General features: G+C 40.8%; 2 protein-coding genes across 3 annotated transcripts; one reads left to right on the top strand and one right to left on the bottom strand.

The window, feature by feature from the left end:
- Positions 1 to 6,056: 6,056 nt before the first annotated feature.
- Positions 6,057 to 8,365, bottom strand: LOC121746960. Of its 2 annotated transcripts, XM_042140929.1 has the most exons (5): positions 8,349 to 8,365; positions 8,156 to 8,249; positions 7,830 to 7,924; positions 7,370 to 7,641; positions 6,057 to 7,134 (listed from the first exon to the last, which is right to left on the bottom strand). In XM_042140929.1, exons 2-5 carry the CDS (start codon positions 8,183 to 8,185, stop codon positions 6,317 to 6,319), a joined length of 1,215 nt encoding a protein of 404 aa, XP_041996863.1. In that variant the 5' UTR covers positions 8,186 to 8,249; positions 8,349 to 8,365; the 3' UTR covers positions 6,057 to 6,316. The 2 variants fall into 2 exon arrangements, with proteins under 2 accessions (XP_041996863.1, XP_041996862.1); XM_042140928.1 differs by lacking the exon at positions 8,349 to 8,365 and having other exon boundaries at positions 8,156 to 8,311.
- Positions 8,366 to 18,851: 10,486 nt separating this feature from the next.
- LOC121747407 lies at positions 18,852 to 19,582 on the top strand. Its single transcript, XM_042141440.1, has one exon. It carries the CDS (start codon positions 18,903 to 18,905, stop codon positions 19,326 to 19,328), a length of 426 nt encoding a protein of 141 aa, XP_041997374.1. The 5' UTR covers positions 18,852 to 18,902; the 3' UTR covers positions 19,329 to 19,582.
- The last annotated feature ends 556 nt before the right edge of the window (positions 19,583 to 20,138 follow it).

Here is a 20,138-nt window from a genome sequence, read left to right as displayed (position 1 = left end):
CGAGCTTCCAACACCAAAAATACTAACAGTATAAAAATAAAATAGAAGAATGCCATAATTAGTTTTACTCTTAATTTTTAAAAGGAGTACATTAATTATTAGAAAAAAAACAGATAGAACACTTATTTTAAATAGAACGAATTATTATTTCTCTGTACAAATTATTGAAAACTGGTTAGGCCTCAGCAATGTCTATAAAAAGTACAATATCATGATAGAATCTAATGTACGTATACTATTATATTCATTCAAACTAAATCGGAAAATTAATTTTGTATACTATTACTTCTTTGTTTAAAACAACCAATATTCGAAGTTTGGAATAGTTTGGAAAATAAGAAGGTGAGTACAAAATAGGCGCATTTTGGCTTGCAAAAATAAGTCTGGGGCCATTAAATGGGTTATGGTGGGGGTGGGTCATCGGTTTATTATAGGCTCTGGCTCTGCAATATTCAATGCAGCAATGAAAGCTTTAGCCAATCATTTTACATGATTATTTTTTGTTCCTTTCCAACAATACTAAATACAACCATTTATTTGTTTCTCATCATTTAATACAACTAATGTCATCGGTAGAGTAGATTTTCCGTATATATAAAGAATGATAACATTGTGGTTGTGGTACAAATATTTTAAATTTGGAAGAAGCATGACTTGTTTTGGTGTTGTAGGAAACGTGGGGCAAGAGATTGTGCACACGGTGCAATTGTGACTGCCTTTCTCATCGAATTTTTTTCGATTCTCAATTTTACAGCTTTTCCCCATTTTGTAACGCAATGCTTATTTAATTATAAGGACAGGTCCAATCCCACATCGAAGAAGACGACAGACATATATAACGTACGAAAAAGTTGTTCGAATTTTAAGTAGGGGGATTGCTTTGGCCCCGCACCGCATCATATCATATCATATGTGTTAAGGATGTATTCCTTAACCTCGCACAAATTCCTCCGTGAGGTCGCGGGAACGTTTGCTCGTCGATCGCACACGACAAGAACTATGATCAATTCCTCCGTGAAGTCGCGAGAATCTTTGCCCGACGATCAACGACGATAGGAACTAGGGTTTTGGATTGTAGAAGACAGGAAAATAGCGTGAATTATATTATTTCATGAATAATGGAAAATGAATAACAAAGTCCCTATTTATAATGCTAAATACACTAACTTAGGGAATAAGAAACTAATTATATGGTAAAAATATGCTAATATAATACTAAAGGGCAAAATAATAGATATATGATAAATAATATTAATTGTCTCGTATCAACTCCCCTAGGCATGCACAAACCGACCCGGCCCGGCGGTTAACCGGCGGTTCGGAACCGCCGGTTCATGAACCGGAACCGGGCCCGGAACCGGCAGGTTGAACCGGCAGAAGGGTCGCAGGGTCATAAGGGCCGGTTCAGGTTCGGCAATAACTTGAACCGTGAACCGGCGGTTCGGCGGTTCGAACCGCCGGTTCAAAGGGTCTAACGGCATAGGGTTCGTAGGGGTTCAAAGTAGGGATTGGTATGAACCGGCGGTTCGCCGGTTTTGGGCGAAAACTGCCGGTTTTGGACGAAAACCGCCGGTTTGAACCGGCGGTTCCGACCGGTTTCCGCCGGTTCCGGAAGCTTTTCAGGCGTAGGGGCTAGGTGAGGTCAGAAACCGGCGGTTTGTGTTGGAAAACCGTGGACCAACCCACCGGTTTTGTGGAAAAACCGCCGGTTCAGGCGGTTGAACCGCCGGTTCAGGCGGTAAACCGGCGGTTCGGCCGAAAATTTGAAAATTTGAAATTTGAATTTTTTTTTTATTTCTTCCAATTTTACTCCTATAAATACCCCACTTCTCCTTCATATTTCCTTACCCCATTCTTGTGTTAACAAGGATTTCATTCTCAATCTCCATTTCTCTATTCTCTCCTCATTCTCTCTAATTGCACAAGTTTAATTCTACACTTTCTGCTCACTACTATATTTGTTGTGCTCATAATTTACCACTTCTTTTATACTTTATACATATTTCATTCCAAGTCAATATTACTTTTTATTTATCAATATATTACTTCTTTTAGATTTTTATTATAACAATTTGAGTTCAATTGATCTTGGTCCCCTTCAAGCAATCCAATCGGATACCAGTGAGGAATTTGGAGTCGACCTCTCAGAAACCTTTCAAATAAACCTCCCGGACCGGTCAGTTGTGCAACAAAACCTCGAGTATAACTTGCGCTCTCTCTACACCGAATATGAAACCAAGTATAACACCACTCACCAAGTCAGAAGACCTCCTCCTCCACAACATAACTACGGCTTTGCATTTCAAGCCGATTATGATGACCCCGACGCGCAATCCCAACTAGCCGACCTATACAACTACAGCACCGACGGAAGGTCCTCAGGTATGGTCAGTGAATTAGATTTATATTTTGAATCACTCTTTTCCTTTGGTGATGAAGGTCCTACTCCTCCCGCCCAAATCGACGTCCTCGATTGGTGGGGAACCCACGAGAAAGATTTTCTCATCCTTGCTTCAATGGCCAAGGAGATTTTTTCTGTTCCGGCTTCCACCGTCGCCGTCGAGTCCGCTTTTAGTGTTGGCTCGCGCGTTTTGGATGAATCAAGAAGTAAGCTCTCGGCGAAAAATATGGAAGTCGTGATGTTACTTGATGATTGGGCCGCCAAAGCTGACGTACGAGAACAAGAAAATGATTGGAATGATCGTCAAGAGGGATCACAAGATGAATTCACCGGGGATGAAGATTAGGCCAACCGTCAACCACATCCGGCCAAGCCAAATAGGTAAGTAAGGTAAGAGAACTACGTGGACTTTGATTCCCTAATGCAAATGAGCAATTGGGATACGTAGGCACCTCAACTTAAATTTTTTAATTTAAGTTGAGCTCAAGTCCTTTTTCTTTTATTTCTTTTTTTTCCCATTAATTCCTACTTTAAAAATATGCAAATACAATTACATAATTGTATTTGTATATACTCTAGTCGATGAAGTATATTTCTCTATACGGCTAAATGAGGGAAACTTTTGACAATTCTACTATAATTGTTGATTGTTAGACGAAACTCAACATTTAAAGTTGAATTGCTAAATGTGTCCTTAATTTAGTTATGTAGAAAGATCTTCTTCGCCGGTTAAGAGTATATATATAATACACTTATACGTTTAAGAACTTCAACGTCATTTCTTGTCATTTGTAATTAGTTCTTCACTAGTAGTCTCATTTGTATTTAAATTTTGTTTAAGACTTCAAGACCGCCATATGTTTTCAATTTGTAATTGTTGTAACTTGTAACGTGTAATTTGTAAACATGCAATTTCAATAAAATTGCAACTTTAGCCGTATTTTTTTCAATTTTATTTACTCACATTGCATACAAAAACAAACTTGAAAAGTGTAATTTAATTTGATTAAAATTGAAAAGTTGAAAAATGCAAAAAAAAAAAAAAAATTCGTCGAACAGCCGAACCGGCCCGGAACCGGCGGTTCAAGCCGAAAACCGGCGGTTTTGAACCGCCGCGTAACACCCGCCGGTTTTTTGAACCGGAACCGGAACCGCCGGGAGCTAGGCGGGCCGGTTCAGGTTTGGCAATTTCTCGACCCTTGAACCGCCGGTTCGGGCCCGGAACCGGCGGTTTACGACCCTTGTGCATGCCTAAACTCCCCCACGGTTGAAATACACCTTGTCCTCAAGGTGGAAACCACGAAGCATAGAAGAGAGTTGAAAGCCAAAAATTGTTGAGAGACGTCTCCTCCTGGATCAAACGCACGCCGCACAGCTGAGCGTCTTCCTTCACTCGAAAAGGAATCTGGAGAAATGCAAGGCTCATATGCCATATCCGCAACATCTTCATCCTCTTTCGGAGCTTTGAGCTTGATGTCTTCCATCTGAATCCTCATTCTCTCAAAACGAGCTTCATAACTGATGGAACACAGTTTAGCCTCTGCCTCGAGCCACAGATTCTTGAACAGAAGTGCTTGCGAGTGCATGTCCTCATCTATCTCGAAATTCTTCTCAAGGACCTTCGTTATAGCCTTCGCCATATCATCGTCTCCGGTTATGTGAAAATCATCCTTCAAGGGTGAAACTATTGGTGATATCTCATCTTTCTTACCATGAATAGTGTCGATTCTCTCCCCCTTATGCAATTGTAGCGAATCGGGATCGGTGCAAGAATTCAAAACTGCACATTTCGTATGAGGACCTCTTGAAACAATACCCTCACAACATGGCTTCCCTAGAGAGGAAATAACAACTTGAATGTTATCACCAGTCTTTGGGAAACCACTTGATACATTCACCTCGGATATTTGAGGTCCTAGCGTTGCTATAACCTTGGAATCAGAAGTATCTTTAAGCTTCGAGGGATTGGAATAATCAGAATCCACAGTGTGGATTCCAGCATCATTCTCCCTATGCGTGGGGTTATCCCAGGCCGTGAATCGGCGCCCTGAAAATCCCTCGACATCAGCGCCGTAACGATCACACGGCTGTTGAATCGCGTTTCTGGCATACGAGCCCACGATCCCTAGGTGCTGATGTGAATCGACGAACGTTGCTGGAGAAATGATCGGGCGATGCCTCCCCGTGTCCCCTCGGCCCCTCTGCCACTCCTCATAGGGCGACTCAGGCTCGTCCATCCTATGCGCCGGGTTGTCCCACGCTGTCGCACGTCTCCCCCGAAATCTATCGTTATCTGCGCCGTACCGATCCCACTCCGCCGCGTGTCTCCCGGGTCGAATATCCAGTCTATGCGCGGGATTGTCCCACGCCTTCGCCTGCCTGCCGAGACTCTGCTCGATGTTGACCCCGTATCGGTCCCATGGCGACGCTCCAAGTAGGGCAGCGTGTTGTTGTCCATGTGATGAGGGACCGCCGCCAAAACCTAATTGCGGAACGGACGAAACGGCTGTCACCGACATCACGATCGCGCTCTGCCGCCCAGAAATCTTTCTCCCTCGCTGCCAATCTGGATCTGGTGGGTCTGTTCCGGCAACGGCAGTGGTTGAACGATTGTCGCGCTCCGCCCAGAATTCTCTCTCCCCCCGCTGCCAATCCACATATGGTGGATCTGGGTCCGGTCGCGGCGGTGGTTGCGCTACTGCCGCGCGCCGCTCCGAAGCATCGAGCCTTGCCTCCAACCTGGCCAACGAAGCTAGCATATGCTCGAACGCCATCGCCGGTGTATCCAACGCAAGAGTCGACGACGATTGCGACTCTTCCCCGACGATGACACCGACGGAAGTCACCACCATCGGTTCCGTACGGTTTGCCACACGATTCGCCATGAAAGAATGAGTTCGACAATGAAAGCGTCGGTTGTTAAGGATGTATTCCTTAACCTCGCACAAATTCCTCCGTGAGGTCACGGGAACGTTTGCCCGACGTTCGCACACGACAAGAACTATGATCAATTCCTCCGTGAAGTCGCGAGAATCTTTGCCCGACGATCAACGACGATAGGAACTAGGGTTTTGGATTGTAGAAGACAGGAAAATAGCGTGAATTATATTATTTCATGAATAATGGAAAATGAATAACAAAGTCCCTATTTATAATGCTAAATACACTAACTTAGGGAATAAGAAACTAATTATATGGTAAAAATATGCTAATATAATACTAATGGGCAAAATAATAGATATATGATACATAATAATAATTGTCTCGTATCAATATGATAACTTGTTTTTGCATGGACATCATCGGGTAATGGAACTTCAGTCACTATTTATGTTGTGTGACTATGGATTCATCTTGCCACCTATTTGTCGTCAATTCATAATTTGAGCGATGGGGTTTAACCCATAAAAATAATCAAACTTTATCCAGGGTTGATTGATTTTAAACTTTATTCATCATTTCATTATTTAGATACTTCATTTTGTACTATTTTATTAGTTGATTATATCAATTAAGTACTAAGTTTTAGTATTGGCCCATATAATTAATTATTGTAGTATGGTATTCTTTTGGGCTGATGGAGTCGGGACAAGAATTCAGGTTATTTGAGGAATTTGTAATTTACTAATAAATTCAGACTATTGGTAAATAGTAGTAGTAGTAGTATAAATTTATTCTTTAAATCCCAAATATAAGGTAATTTCACAACAATAAATGTATCTAGTGTGCTCTTTGCATAGAAAGGTTTAATGTGGTGAATGGCTCTGCCATACCAACACAAGCAGACCCAGAACTAGTGAAGAGCGAAACTTGATCAAAATCCAAAATGAGGAAATAAGAATTAATGCTCTGCTGAGAAACCTCCCTCACACTACAAACTTTAAATGAATGATTGAATCAACTGAGACACTTCGCTTAGCTCCATCTTCTTCGATCCTCATCCTCGTCGACAGGGGTATACCACGAAGGCCGGCGCTTCGCGTTGCTCAACCTATAGTTGAGGAGAATCTCTTCATTCGAGATGGCCCTTGTCGCCACTAGAACCAGACTCCTGATAACAGGAACATCTGCAACGGTGCTGCTTGATTTCCATGACTTGAACCAAAAGGTTCCAAACTTCTTCATACTTACTTCTTGCCCGCCCCCAAACGGGACATTTGGGATGTAGGTTCTCATATTCTGCTCCGTTAGAGGGAAGTCATAGGGGCATACCATTACATTAGGGAACAAATCCTTTGATGGATGGTTGGCGAAATGAGCGAAAGCAAGTGGATGTCTCCTTTCGAGAACAGCTCCTGTACCCCCAGCTTTGGAGCCATCTAGTGGTTTACTGAGCAGCTTCCACATCCGATCCGAGCCATCTAAACCACCTTCAGCATTCAACCCAGCCTGTGGAGAACCTGACCCGTTCCACAATTCACGAGCTTCACCACCAGTACCCCATGGCTGCGCGTTTATCACTGTTCCATCATATCTTGTGATCAAATAAGGGTTCTCTAAATCAACTCTGGGGTACCCGGGAATGTATCTGTAATATGCCGGCGAGTATGTGATGCCAGGGTAAAAAGCTATTACAGCTCCCACATCAGCTTCACCATCCAGAAACAAACCTTGGCCAGCATCCTTGTGTTGAATTTGAGACGGCTTGATTTCAAGAGTGTAGTCAAGGAGATCCTTCAGATTTTGTGAAACCTCACAACGCTTTATCATCTTCGTTTCTGGCACAGCCATGCCTGAGTACACAGTTAACAAATTTGGGAGGTTTACACGACAACATCACTCAAGCGGCAAAACACTTAAATGCTAACGGATATGACTCCAATGGACTCAGATGATTAATTCATAAAGATGTCCTAAAACTCCAAATAATACATAATGAAGGACTGCAAGAAGCTGCGAGATTCAAACTTCAACACTGCTGAAATTTGATAAAAAAAATATTTGATGCTCGTTAAGAATGTTACTCACTGGGATTACGATCCATTGGCGTGGTCCTGCCGACAGCAAGACCTAGACCACTACGTCGAGGGGCAGTTTTTGCTTCCGGTGATGAGTTAGGAGTGTTCGACATCCGTGGATCAGGACGAAGAATGTCATCCATATACTTGCAGAAAGTACTTATTTGTTCGTGAATGTTTTCTTGAACTTGCTTCTGTTGCTCTTCCAGATTGGCTTTACTTGCCATCTCAATGATTTCATCTGCATCAGCTTCTTCTGCATTTTTACCCAAGCGGTTGTAGCTGACAATAAACCACATTGCAGCAGCAACAAATAAGCCAAACATAATTCACAATAAATATAACATAAATCACAAATTTTCAAAAACTCAGAAGTGCACAAGCATACAGTTAAGCTCACTGATTATTAAACTTATTGGCATCAACTTTACTCTTAAAAATGCTAGCTCAAAATGACAAATGGTATTCACCTTGTAAAAAGGAAAAGTTTGTTCATATCCGCTTCAAATTGAAGTTGCCTTCCTTGCTTAGCAAACGTAGGACTTTTCGCAAGCACCTTGACTGCCTAAATGAAGCAATTAATCTCACAGCAGTTCAGTATAAATGAGTGGTAAAAAAACAACATAGATATGGATATTGAGTCGAAATCACCAAATATAAATGTCTTTTTTTGCAATTATATCAGAACATCAGCTCAATGGGATGCTAATGCCAAGCGATTTCTTCAACTACAGTAATGCAGATCGATAGAAATGGATATCGTGATAGTATACAAACGGGATCATAGGAAATTTACCTCTTGAAACTTCTGAAATAGAAATGCCATGACAGGAAATTTGTTGCAGAAATTTGAATGAAATCTCGGTTACTTCTGCTCAGCTTTGGTTAACCTGAAATTTTGAAATTAGGGATTTGGGACATGAAAAGTCAAAATTAGGGCATAGACAGTGGAGGCAATTTGTTAGGAGTATTATCTAAAATTAAATTACTTTATTTCACTATGATCTACTCCAATTTCGAAATTGGGGATTTGGGACATCAAAAGTCAAAATAAATTAAATACTAGTAGTATATAGTATTTCATTAAATTTATTTAAAAAGTCGTTTACACGGAGTATTATATTATACATGGCAAACATTATAATGATTCGTTTATTTTAATTAATTTGTTTGATTATATAATAATAGTAATAATAATAATAAATGATAATAATAACATTGTTAATTAGTTTGGATGAATTGACAAGCTAAAAGCAAAAGTAAATAAATAACGACATTTAAAGTGACAGATTTTTTTGAAAATATCCATTCATTTTAAAGACATTTTGTAAAAGCTTAAAATAAGTTAAAGATAATTTTCACAAGTTTAATCATTGTAAACTCAAAATGCACGGAGTATACTTTTTCAAAATATTTCAAATATACTACATACTACTCCTTACATTTGTGTAGATAACAATTAGACAATTAATATTTGTATAAGATTCGGATACACATCATTTTTTATTATCTCCTCCAATATTCCAACAATTAAATTTCTTTTAAAATTTTAAAGTATACTAGTATTACGATATTCAATTTCTTATTAATCAATCAATGCTCAAAACGGGAAGCCCAAAACCATCACGTAAGCAAAGCAAAACAGAGCATGTACTAAACCAAAAAAAGAAAACACAATATTCATACTTCCACTTTTTTCCGTTATTTAGGCTAGTAATGCCATTTTCAATTTTTCATATTAATTCAGGATGGCAGATAAAAATTCATATATGAGAAAAAAGCGCGTATTCAGTTTTTACTTTTCTTTCCTTCTTAGAATAAATTGATAACAATATGATCAAAGTGAAAAATGTTAGTTTCTGGATTACAAGAGATAAGAGCCGGGCGTAATACAACCCAAAAGAAGGAATACAAAAGAGGAAACTGAACTAGAATGAGATTACAAATGTAAAAACGAAACAGTAACCGTGGAAAAAAATTTGAGCCGAGTCGAGGAGGCCTCTTCCCGCAAGACGAGATACGCCCCGATAGTGCTCTTCGGTTGGCGTGTCGTCCCCAAAGGTAAAACGGCTACGTCTCTATTGATGCAGCACCGCAATCAGTAGAGCTCCGGCGAACTGGATGTAGGAGAGGGCAGAGCTTTGACAGAAAGACAATGCAGAGAGGGAGAGAGCTTATGTTGTAATGCTTGTGAATGATATATTGTAATGCATGGAGTGGCTAGCCTATTTATAGGCTCAGTCCACTGCTGTGGGTCAACAGCCATGAAGGCTCATCATGGCAGATTTGTAACCGCCGACGGTTACGAGCGTGTGGCAGGAGTGTGCCATCCGTGTGTGGAGCGTGTGGATTTCTCACGTGGCAGTCGTGACTGTGCCTCGCTTGACGACGTGTCAAGCCACTTGGATTGCTGACTCGGCGGTGGTCCAAAAAAAATAGTTTGGGCCAAGCCCCAAGCCCAAAGACCAATTGCCAAGATCCAAGGCCAAGTCCAAGATCAAGATCGAGATCGAGATCGAGATCGGGATCGGGATCGGGCTCGGGCACGGGCACGGGCCCGGGCCCGGGCCCGAGGCCCGCGGCCCGCGCCCACGCCCACGAGCACGGGCTCGGGCTCGGGCGGGGCGGGCGACGGCGGCGGCGCGCGCGTGTGCGCTTTTTCACCCATCTTGATCCACTATAATTATTAAGTAACATAAAGTCACTTAATTTAAACACATTAAAGATGTATTAATCTTCCAATGTGGGATAATTAACACTAGTTAATTATTCCCTAAGCACATGCTCCAAGCTTTAATTAAAAGCTAATTATGTCCAACTTTAATCCACTATTTCTCACTCACCGGAAATCGGATTTGAGAAAGTGAATATGCTACATTTATCTACGTAAAATGTAGATCGACGCTATATCATTTAATTTCACAAAATTAAATGTCTCGTCATATTTATTCTTTGGTCAAAAACCATTGACCGGGCATATTTAATCCATGATTTTTACAATCCCCCACATGAGTGGAAATAGCCAAATGCATATGCATGCAGACATAAGCTCAACCCTCGAGAGGTATATAAGCATAAGGATAGGTAGTTGTGGACTTTGAACCCTCCATAGTCGACACCATCGGATACACAGGCGGCTTAGTAGCGCGATGCTTTGAACTAATCCCCCACGGCGTGCACCGAGACAATGGTGTTAACGCTTAAACACCTCAACCTCATCCGTTCTCACGTTTTGTGTCCATTGCGGTCTTGGACACCACTTTGGATTCATAAGTACGTTTTATGAAGCGACCACACTTCGCACTTACATAGGTGATTCTTAGTCAAGTACCTTGCCATACTTGGTCTCTTTGAGAACTCCATCTCGTTGAGATCTTTAAGAACCATTAAAAGTCATAGACTTAGCCTTTACCACTAGGCACGTTCTCCAACACTCTATTGCTCTTTAGGGAATAGATATAGTTTGAGTGTTTTCCATGAACTCTCATAACTTAGTTGTCCCTTTGAACCAAGTTATTGGGATCTCCAGTCATCATGGTTGGGTTACCACTGTGATAGTTCTTTAGTTTGTGGATTTCAAACCCATTTCCTCTAGCAACTTATTCATTTGATCACGGTTTAACCCTTTGGTTAGCGGATCCGCTAGATTATCTATTGACTTCACATAGTCAATTGTAATCACCCCTGTTGTGATCAAATGTCTCACGGTGTTATGTCGTCGACGTATATGTCGAGACTTACCGTTATAGAAGCCATTGTTTGCCCTTCCAATAGCTGTTTGGCTATCGCAGTGGATCAGCACTGGTGGCACTGGCTTAGACCAACATGGAATGTCTTCAAGGAAGTTCTTAAGCCACTCGGCTTCCTCACCAGCCTTATCCAAGGCAATGAACTCCGATTCCATTGTTGATCGGGCTATACAGGTCTGTTTTGTGGATTTCCACGATACAGCACCACCCCAAATAGTAAAGACATATCCACTTGTTGAAAGTGAGTCTCTATTATCGGATATCCAATTGGCATCACAGTACCCTTCAAGTACCGGGGGTATCTCGAGAAGCGTAGCCCATAATTTTGAGTATGTTTTAAATATCTCAAAACCCTTACAAGAGCTCTCCAATGCTCTTTGCTTGGATTGCTCGTGTAACGACTCAACTTGTTCACGGCACAAGCGATGTCAGGTCGAGTGCAATTAGTCAAGTACATAATGCACCCGATGACCCGTGCATACTCTTCTTGAGCAACGGGCTCGCCTTTGTTCTTGCTCAAGTGAACGTCGAGTTCAATTGGAGTCTTAACCGGCGCGCCATCATAGGCTTTGAATTTATTCAATATCTTCTCAACATAATGTGATTGTGTTAAGATGATTCCATCATTCGTTCTTAGAATCTTCATTCCAAGAATTACATCGGCTAGACCCATGTCTTTCATGTCAAAGTTTCTCTTTAACATGACCTTTGTATCGTTAATTACTTGAGTGTTGCTACCCAAGATTAACATATCATCAACGTAGAGACACACTATAACATGACCGTTATTAGTGCTCTTGATGTAGACACATTTGTCGCACTCGTTGATTTTAAACCCATTTGATAACATCACATTATCAAACTTCAAGTGCCATTGCAATGGCGCTTGTTTCAATCCATATAGGGACTTTACGAGCTTGCATACCTTTTTCTCTTGTCCAGGTACTACAAACCCTTCGGGTTGTTCCATATAGATTTCATCTTCTAGTTCACCATTTAGAAACGCGGTCTTTACATCCATTTGATGAATCTCAAGATTGTGTAATGCAGCAATAGCGAGAAGCACTCGTATAGATGTAATCCTTGTTACAGGTGAATAGGTATCGAAGAAGTCATGTCCTTCCTTTTGTTTAAAACCCTTTACTACTAATCGGGCTTTATACTTATCAACTGTTCCATCGGCCTTAAACTTTCTTTTAAGAACTCATTTGCATCCTAAAGGTTTAGCACCTTCGGGCAAATCAACCAACACCCATGTGTGGTTTAGCAAAATTGAATCAATTTCGCTTTGAACAGCTTCTCTCCAATGCAGCCTGTCTGGGCCAGCAAAGGCTACTTTTATCGATGTTGGTTCTTCATCCAACATGAAAGCAATGTAGTCAGGACCAAAAGTTTTTGGTGTTCTGACTCTATTACCACGTCTTAGTACTGTATCTTTTGGATCGGGCCTTGCACGCTTGCGCGATTCAGGTTCCGCATCTGCTGATTTAGAACTAGTGGCTTCTTCTTCCACTTGTTTAGAACTAGTGGCTTCTTCAATTCTTGTCTCAGAATTGGTTGAGACTTTTTCCTTGTCTTTGCAAGGAAATGTATTTTCGAGAAATACAGCATTCCTCGACTCAATTGTTGTTCCTACTGTGATAGTAGATATTTCAGACTTGTGAACAACAAATCGATATGCACTACTGTTAAGTGCATATCCAATGAAGATGCAATCAACCGTCTTAGGTCCGATTGTAACTTCTTTGGGCGGAGGAACCATCACCTTTGCCAAACACCCCCACACTTTGAGGTATTTGTAGGATGGCTTCCTTCCCTTCCACAACTCATAAGGAGTGACATCTTTTCCTTTGAGATGGATCTTATTCAAGATATAGTTGGCTGTCAAAACAGCTTCCCCCCACATGTTATGTGGTAATCCTGAAGTTAGAAGCAGTGCATTCATCATCTCTTTTAGAGTTCGATTTTTGCGTTCTGCAACACCATTAGATTGTGGTGAATATGGAGCAGTTGTTTGATGAATTATACCACTTGCGTTGCATAACTCCTCTATCGCTTCGAATCATTTTGATTTTACAACCAAGTTGATTCTCAACTTCGTTCTTATAATTTTTGAACGCTTCTATTGCTTCATCTTTACTTCTTAAAAGATAAATGTAGCAATACCTTGTGCAATCATCTATGAAAGTGATAAAGTACTTTTTACCACCTCTTGTTTGCACCATCTTTAAATCACATACGTCCGTGTGAATTAATTCAAGGGGTTTTGTGTTTCGTTCAACCGAATGAAACGGCAACTTAGTCATTTTTGCTTCAAGACAAATTTCACATTTATCTTGATTATCCACTTCATTAGCCTTTAGTAAATCTAAATTTACTAATCTTTTAATGGCTTTTGAATTTACATGTCCCAATCTACAATGCCACAAATTTGAAGACTCGGTCAAATAAGAGGAAGTAGATGCTTTATTATTATTAGCCAATGGCTTTGCAACACTGCGAGTTGCTACACTAAGCTTGAAAAGCCCATCGGTTACATAACCTTTTCCGAAGGATTTTCCAAACTTATACAAGACAAACCTATCAGACTCAAATACAAGTTTAAACCCCTTATTAACTAGTATTGATCCTGACACTAGGTTCTTGCGGATGTCCGGGACATGCAGCACATCCTTCAAAGTGATTGTGACGCCAGACGTCATCATGAGAATCACGTTGCCAACGCCGAGGACTTCGGACGATGCTTGATTCCCCATGTTGATCTTCCTCCCTTCAGCAGCAGTGTAGGAGGCAAACTTGCTCCTATCTGAGCAGACATGAGCAGTAGCGCCGGTGTCGATGTACCAGCCACCCTTGTTATCCACAAGGTTAACCTCTTCGGTGACCACAGCAATGAGGTCGTTTTCATCCCAGTCTTTGAACTCCTTCTCAACGACGTGGGCTGCCGGCTTCTTCTTCTTGCTGCGGCAGTCTTTAGCAAAGTGGCCTGGTTTGCCACACTTGTAGCAGTCGCCTTCAAACTTCTTTGAAGGCTGTTTTCCCTTCCCTTTGTCGTTTGGACGGTTTGGGCCTCGCGTTTGTTGGAGGGACCGCCCCGCTCCAACAGGTTGGCTTTGGCTTCATTTGGGGTGAAGCCCTTAGCCTTTTGATCACTTTTGCGCACGTCAGCCTCAATGCGCAATTTCACGATCAAGTCTTCAAGGGTCATCTGCTTTCGCTTGTGCTTGAGATAACTCTTGAAGTCCTTCCAACTTGGAGGGAGCTTGTCAATGATCGTGCACCTTAAGAACTTATCGGGCAAGGTCATCCCTTCAGCCACTAAGGAGTGGATGATCATTTGGAGCTCTTGGACTTGCTCCATGATAGGTCGAGAGTCGACCATTTTGTAGTCCATAAACTTGGACGCTACGACCTGTTCAGTCCCTGCAGCATTATCTATGCTATATTTCTTTTCTAGGCTTTCCCACATTTGTTTAGATGTGGTTACATTGGAGTATACATTGTACAAACTATCATCTAATGCACTTAGAATGAAATTTTTACAAAGATAATCTCCTTTTCTCCAAGCTTCGTAGTCCGCCATGACTTCGAGCCTCGTCTCTTGATCACTTGGCGCTGGCGGCTCGTTTTCCGTGAGGAAGTTGGCGACGCCCAATGTTGTCAAGTAGAACAACATCTTCTGGTACCACCGCTTGAAGTCAGATCCTCCAAACTTTGGTGGCTTCTCGGCGGGTGGCATCATTCTTGGTGCCATAGGTGCCGCACTTGGTCCATTGAAGGAACCAATTCCGTTGCCCCCGAAGGAGCCAACAACTTGGTTGGGCATAGAGCCCCCCATGTTCGTGTTGGGCATAGTGCCCCCCACATTCGTGTTGGGCATAGTGCCCCCACATTCGTGTTGATCCCGGAAGATCCAACACCAGTATTGAGCCCGAAGGCACCAACACTCGATCCATTAAAGGATCCGAAGGAACCACTAAAAGTGGAACCAACCGAACCACCAAAGGTGGAACCAGTGGACGCCCCGAAGGGGTTGTCCCAAACCCAAGGGACCGTGGATGAGGCAGCTGGGAAGCCGGGGGTTGGCATCATCGAGGGAATCGATGAAGTGTTGACCGGTCCAGTGGTCGCCATGGTGGAGGGAATGGCGGAGGTGGTGGTGGCAGCAGCAGTGTTGGATTCCGTCGACATCTCCAGCAAAGGTTTAAGTTTCGAAAGTTTTTAGTTCAGTTTAAAAGGTCCAAATCCCTTCAAAGGCAAGTTATCTCGTCTTGCGATTGCGATTGTTAGTTTCTGGATTACAAGATATAAGAGTCGGGCGTAATACAACCCAAAAGAAGGAATGCAAAAGAGGAAACTGAACCAGAATGAGATTACAAATGTAAAAACGAAACAGTAACCGTGGAAAAAAATTTGAGCCGAGTCGAGGAGGCCTCTTCCCGCAAGACGAGATACGCCCCGGTAGTGCTCTTCGGTTTGGCGTGTCGTCCCCAAAGGTAAAACGGCTACGTCTCTATTGATGCAGCACCGCAATCAGTAGAGCTCCGGCGAACTGGATGTAGGAGAGGGCAGAGCTTCGACAGAAAGACAATGCAGAGAGGGAGAGAGCTTATGCTGTAATGCTTGTGAATGATATATTGTAATGCATGGAGTGGCTAGCCTATTTATAGGCTCAGTCCACTGCTGTGGGTCAACAGCCATGAAGGCTCATCATGGCAGATTGAGATTGAGATTGAGATCGGGATCGGGATCGGGCTCGGGCCCGAGGCCCGCAGCCCGCGCCCACGCCCATGCCCACGAGCACGGGCTCGGGCAGGGCGGGCGGCGCGCGCGTGTGGGCTTTTTCACCCATCTTGATCCACTATAATTATTAAGTAACATAAAGTCACTTAATTTAAACACATTAAATATGTATTAATCTTCCAATGTGGGATAATTAACACTAGTTAATTATTCCCTAAGTACATGCTCCAAGCTTTAATTAAAAGCTAATTATGCCCAACTTTAATCCACTATTTCTCACTCACCGGAAATCGGATTTGAGAAAGTGAATATGCTACATTTATCTACGTAAAATGTAGATCGACGCTATATCATTTAATTTCACAAAATTAAATGTCTCGTCACATTTATTCTTTGGTCAAAAACCATTGACCGGACATATTTAATCCATGATTTTTACAAAAAAGTTGGAAAAATTCAAGATAGCATGTGACAAATTCAAATTTGTTGTGGACGGCGCCTCTCCACCTACATTAATTACTAGGAGAAATAAGTATATATTCCAAGAAATTAATACTAATAGTTAATTACCACAAACTTTCTGTCTTCATATCATTTTCCGGCGTAATCCCATCCCACACCATCACACGCTTTATGTATGAAACGACGGTAAGAGAGAGAAGCGATGAGATTCGAAAGTTGTGGACGAAAACATGATTGTTTTGAAGATGAGGACTCAAGAAATGGAGATGAAGGAGAGGGAAAAGCATTTGGAGAATGAGGAGGATTGGTATGAGAATTATGATTCGGATGTGTATGAATTAGTAGGGTTGCTGCAGATTTTGATGATGAACAATAGGCCTAGTTTAATTTTGGGAGTGTTTGCTCTTTTGGTGATTAGTTCATCAACATCTTTTGCTCTTGTATTCTCCTATTTGCTACACAATTTAATGTAATTAAATATCGAACGCAATTTCATTTGCAGTAATATTTTTGCATGTAGCTACGATGTGTATTTTTCTAGTATTAAAGTTGTTAATTGTTATACTCCTACTATTTGGTACAAAATGATTGATGAAATGGACAATTAAACTCTATTACTTTAATTTCAATAATTAATGACTATATATTAGCAAGTAGTTATAATTGGAAGATTCTCCTTTCTCTCTTATTTACTAAAATCTACTATCATCCAACCAATCATCCCACCTTAAATCAATACCAATTAATTAATATTAGAAGACAATTTAGTTTTGTTTTGAGGTCGTTAAAGAAACATTGTATGCAACGATTAATTCATAGTACTGTTCATCTATAATTTGGTCCAGTCACGTAAATGTCGAGTGTTGACCTTATAGATAAAAAATTTGATACTATTACAAACCAATTCATTTAAATTTAATAAATCAACGAATTTGACCATGGCCAATTAGCATTAAATTCAAATGAAATCACCGCTGAGATGTTTTAGATTTTTTCCTCTATATTGTCTCGTTCCACGAAAACTGTTACCAGCAACTTGCAAGCAACGGATAATGCTTCGAAAATCCCTGGGAATTTTTTTGCAACATATAGTATACTGTATATCCTATAGTACTTAACAAGCCAACACATTTGAGAAAGATGCAACTTGCCATGCAAAAATAGTACAGTTAAATATCAACTATATATAGTTAGAGGATTATTGTTGGTGCCAGCAAATTATATGTGGATATTATTATAAAAAAATGAATTAAAAAGAGGTGAAAAAGTACAAAGATTACCATCCTTTGCTTTACGTAATAAGGACGGATTATTTATTTAATTGCACTGTCTTATTAGTTTTAATATTTCATCCTATTTTTATATGACAAATAGTATATTGATTTACAAAAAAATATATGTAGGCAAGATCCAAACAATTAAACAATTTGCCGACCAAACAAAGTCAAATACTATTAAAATTCAATATCCAAACCATAACGTACTTCAACCAAACTGAAAAACAGGCATATTCCTCCCACTAAAGATTCACATGCAAAAAACAAACAAATTAAATAAACCTTTTCAGAAAATTGTGGACCTCAACAGACATGAAGTATCAAGCAACGTAAGCTGGCATCATTTAATGATTTAATAGTGATTATCGAATAAGTATTCGTAATAAATATGACGTGCACGCTTTAAAAGAGAGTTGAGAACTATTCAATACATGTATTCTTCCTGCATCATTCGAATTTCTTTTTAAAGAAGCTAACGTATCCTTTTGAAGACATTTATTATTAAAGTACTTACGATTTAGAGCATCCGAAATTTGTAGGCTACCTAAATACTAACTCGCAAGTTAAATAGGATAATAAAATTTTAATTAGATTAGTCTATTACCCGAATTTAGTTAACCTGAAATCTGAAATTCGATGGACTGACTTGTTGAGTTGGCCATAAGTGCAACTACTATCTTTCTTCTATCTTGTCTGGAAATTAATTTAAAACTTCAATAATAAAAATTGATAACCAATTTAAAACTCTCAGTCCACTATTATGAATTCTAAAAAATTTATTGAAAATATTAAGAAGCATCTAATAGTAGAAAATAAGAATGAATATAGAGCATATTTAATGCATCCAATTTGTTAAACATTTTTTTTATCTTTATTGAAAGTAAGTAAGTGAGTTTTTGACGTGGAAAAGAAAATTATTCTAAGAAGCAATTTGACTTTTATCTCTCAAAATTATTGCAAAAAATCAGATTAGAAGTTTCTTTTTCTAGAAATTAATACTAGGAGTACCAAAAATGAGAAAACGGCGTTATCTGGAAAAAATTGGACGCTTTCACTGCATTTCACCGAAATCGGTATTAATAAAACGCGTTACGCCTGGCAGGGGCGGCTCGCTGTCAGAAATAGTTTTAACACGCTTTTATTAAGATTAAATTAATATTAAAAAATCTTGTCACATGCCCCATCAAGGAACTCTTTCCTTAGGTAAACTGAAACTATAAATATACCCACACTTTAAAGCAAATCATTCCATCAACAAATTCCCATCAAACCTTAAGTTTTCACAAATCTTAATTCATACGACCAAACAAACATGGCATCAACTTCGTTCCTACAAACTTTCCACCCTTTAGGTAATATAAAATCGAACTCGAGGCTGAGTTCGAGTAGAAGGGCGGGCGTGATAAGGGTCCGTGCGATGAAGGGAGAAGGCGGCAAGGCTGGGAGAGTGGTGGACGAGAACATGATCGTGTTGCGAAAGAGGATCCACGAGATGAAGGTGATGGAGGCTGATTGCGAGCTGCCGAGAGAATGGATGGAGTGGGAGAGGCGGGTGGTCTATATGGGCTACGATGCGATCATCTGCGACGCGGTGGGCCATCTGCAGTCTTATTTGATGGACACGAGGCCCAGCTTTGCGCTTCCCATGCTTGTACTTCTCGCATTCAGCGTGCCCACCTCCACGGCTCTGGTCTTGTACAATTTGATGGCTGTTGTCTCTGGGATTCATTTGGGCTAACTCAGTTACATTAAATTTCATCACTCAGCTTTGAGTAAAGATCCGTAATAATATGGGAAGAGATTTCTAATTCTTAAAAAATATTATTACTACTATAGATTTCCCATGGGGAATAGGTACTATAAATTGTTTGGTGGTGTCATTCTTAATTGGAGACTATTATTAAACAAATAAGTTAGCTGAGATGTGTTGATTGGAAACGGGAAAACTTAAAATGCAAGGAAATAAAGGTTATCTACTAACTTTGAAAGTCATTTGAATGTTGTTGGTTTCTGTGGATTACAAGAGATAAAAGCCGGGCGTAATACAACCCAAAAAAAGGAATACAAAAGAGGAAACTGAACTAGAATGAGATTACAAATGCAAAAACGAAACAGTAACCGTGAATAATGTTTAAGCCGAGTCGAGGAGGCCTCTTCCCGTAAGACGAGATACGCCCCGGTAGTGCTCTTCGGTTTGGCGTGTCGTCCCCAAAGGTAAAACGTCTACGTCTCTATTGATGCAGCACCGCAATCAGCAGAGCTCCGGCGAACTGGATGGAGGAGAGGGCAGAGCTTCGACAGAAAGACAATGCAGAGAGGGAGAGAGCTTATGCTGTAATGCTTGTGAATGATGTAGTAGCTAATGCAGTGGAATGGCTAGCCTATTTATAGGCCGAGCCACCATGCAGGGTCAACCAAGCCATGAAGGCTAATAACCGCCGACGGTTACGAGCATGTGGCAGGAGTGTGTCATCCGTGTGTGGAGCGTGTGGATTTCTCACGTGGCAGTCGTGACTGTGCCTCGCCGTGTGTGAAGCGTGTGGATTTC

Source organism: Salvia splendens, chromosome 9, assembly GCF_004379255.2.
Source record: "Salvia splendens isolate huo1 chromosome 9, SspV2, whole genome shotgun sequence".
Lineage (NCBI taxonomy): Eukaryota > Viridiplantae > Streptophyta > Magnoliopsida > Lamiales > Lamiaceae > Salvia > Salvia splendens.
Note: the sequence above shows the minus strand (reverse complement) of the source record. Positions and strands in the feature narration are given on the sequence as shown.

What these genes read in the sequence shown, in the direction of transcription:
- LOC121746960 (XM_042140929.1), bottom strand. Translation starts at nt 8,185, where the DNA reads ATGGCATTTCTATTTCAGAAGTTTCAAGAG. An exon ending in TATTTCAGAAGTTTCAAGAG is followed by an intron (nt 7,925 to 8,155) that starts GTAAATTTCCTA and finishes TGCTTCATTTAG; the next exon opens with GCAGTCAAGGTGCTTGCGAA. An exon ending in GCCAATGGATCGTAATCCCA is followed by an intron (nt 7,135 to 7,369) that starts GTGAGTAACATT and finishes CTGTGTACTCAG; the next exon opens with GCATGGCTGTGCCAGAAACG.
- LOC121747407 (XM_042141440.1), top strand. Translation starts at nt 18,903, where the DNA reads ATGGCATCAACTTCGTTCCTACAAACTTTCCACCCTTTAGGTAATATA.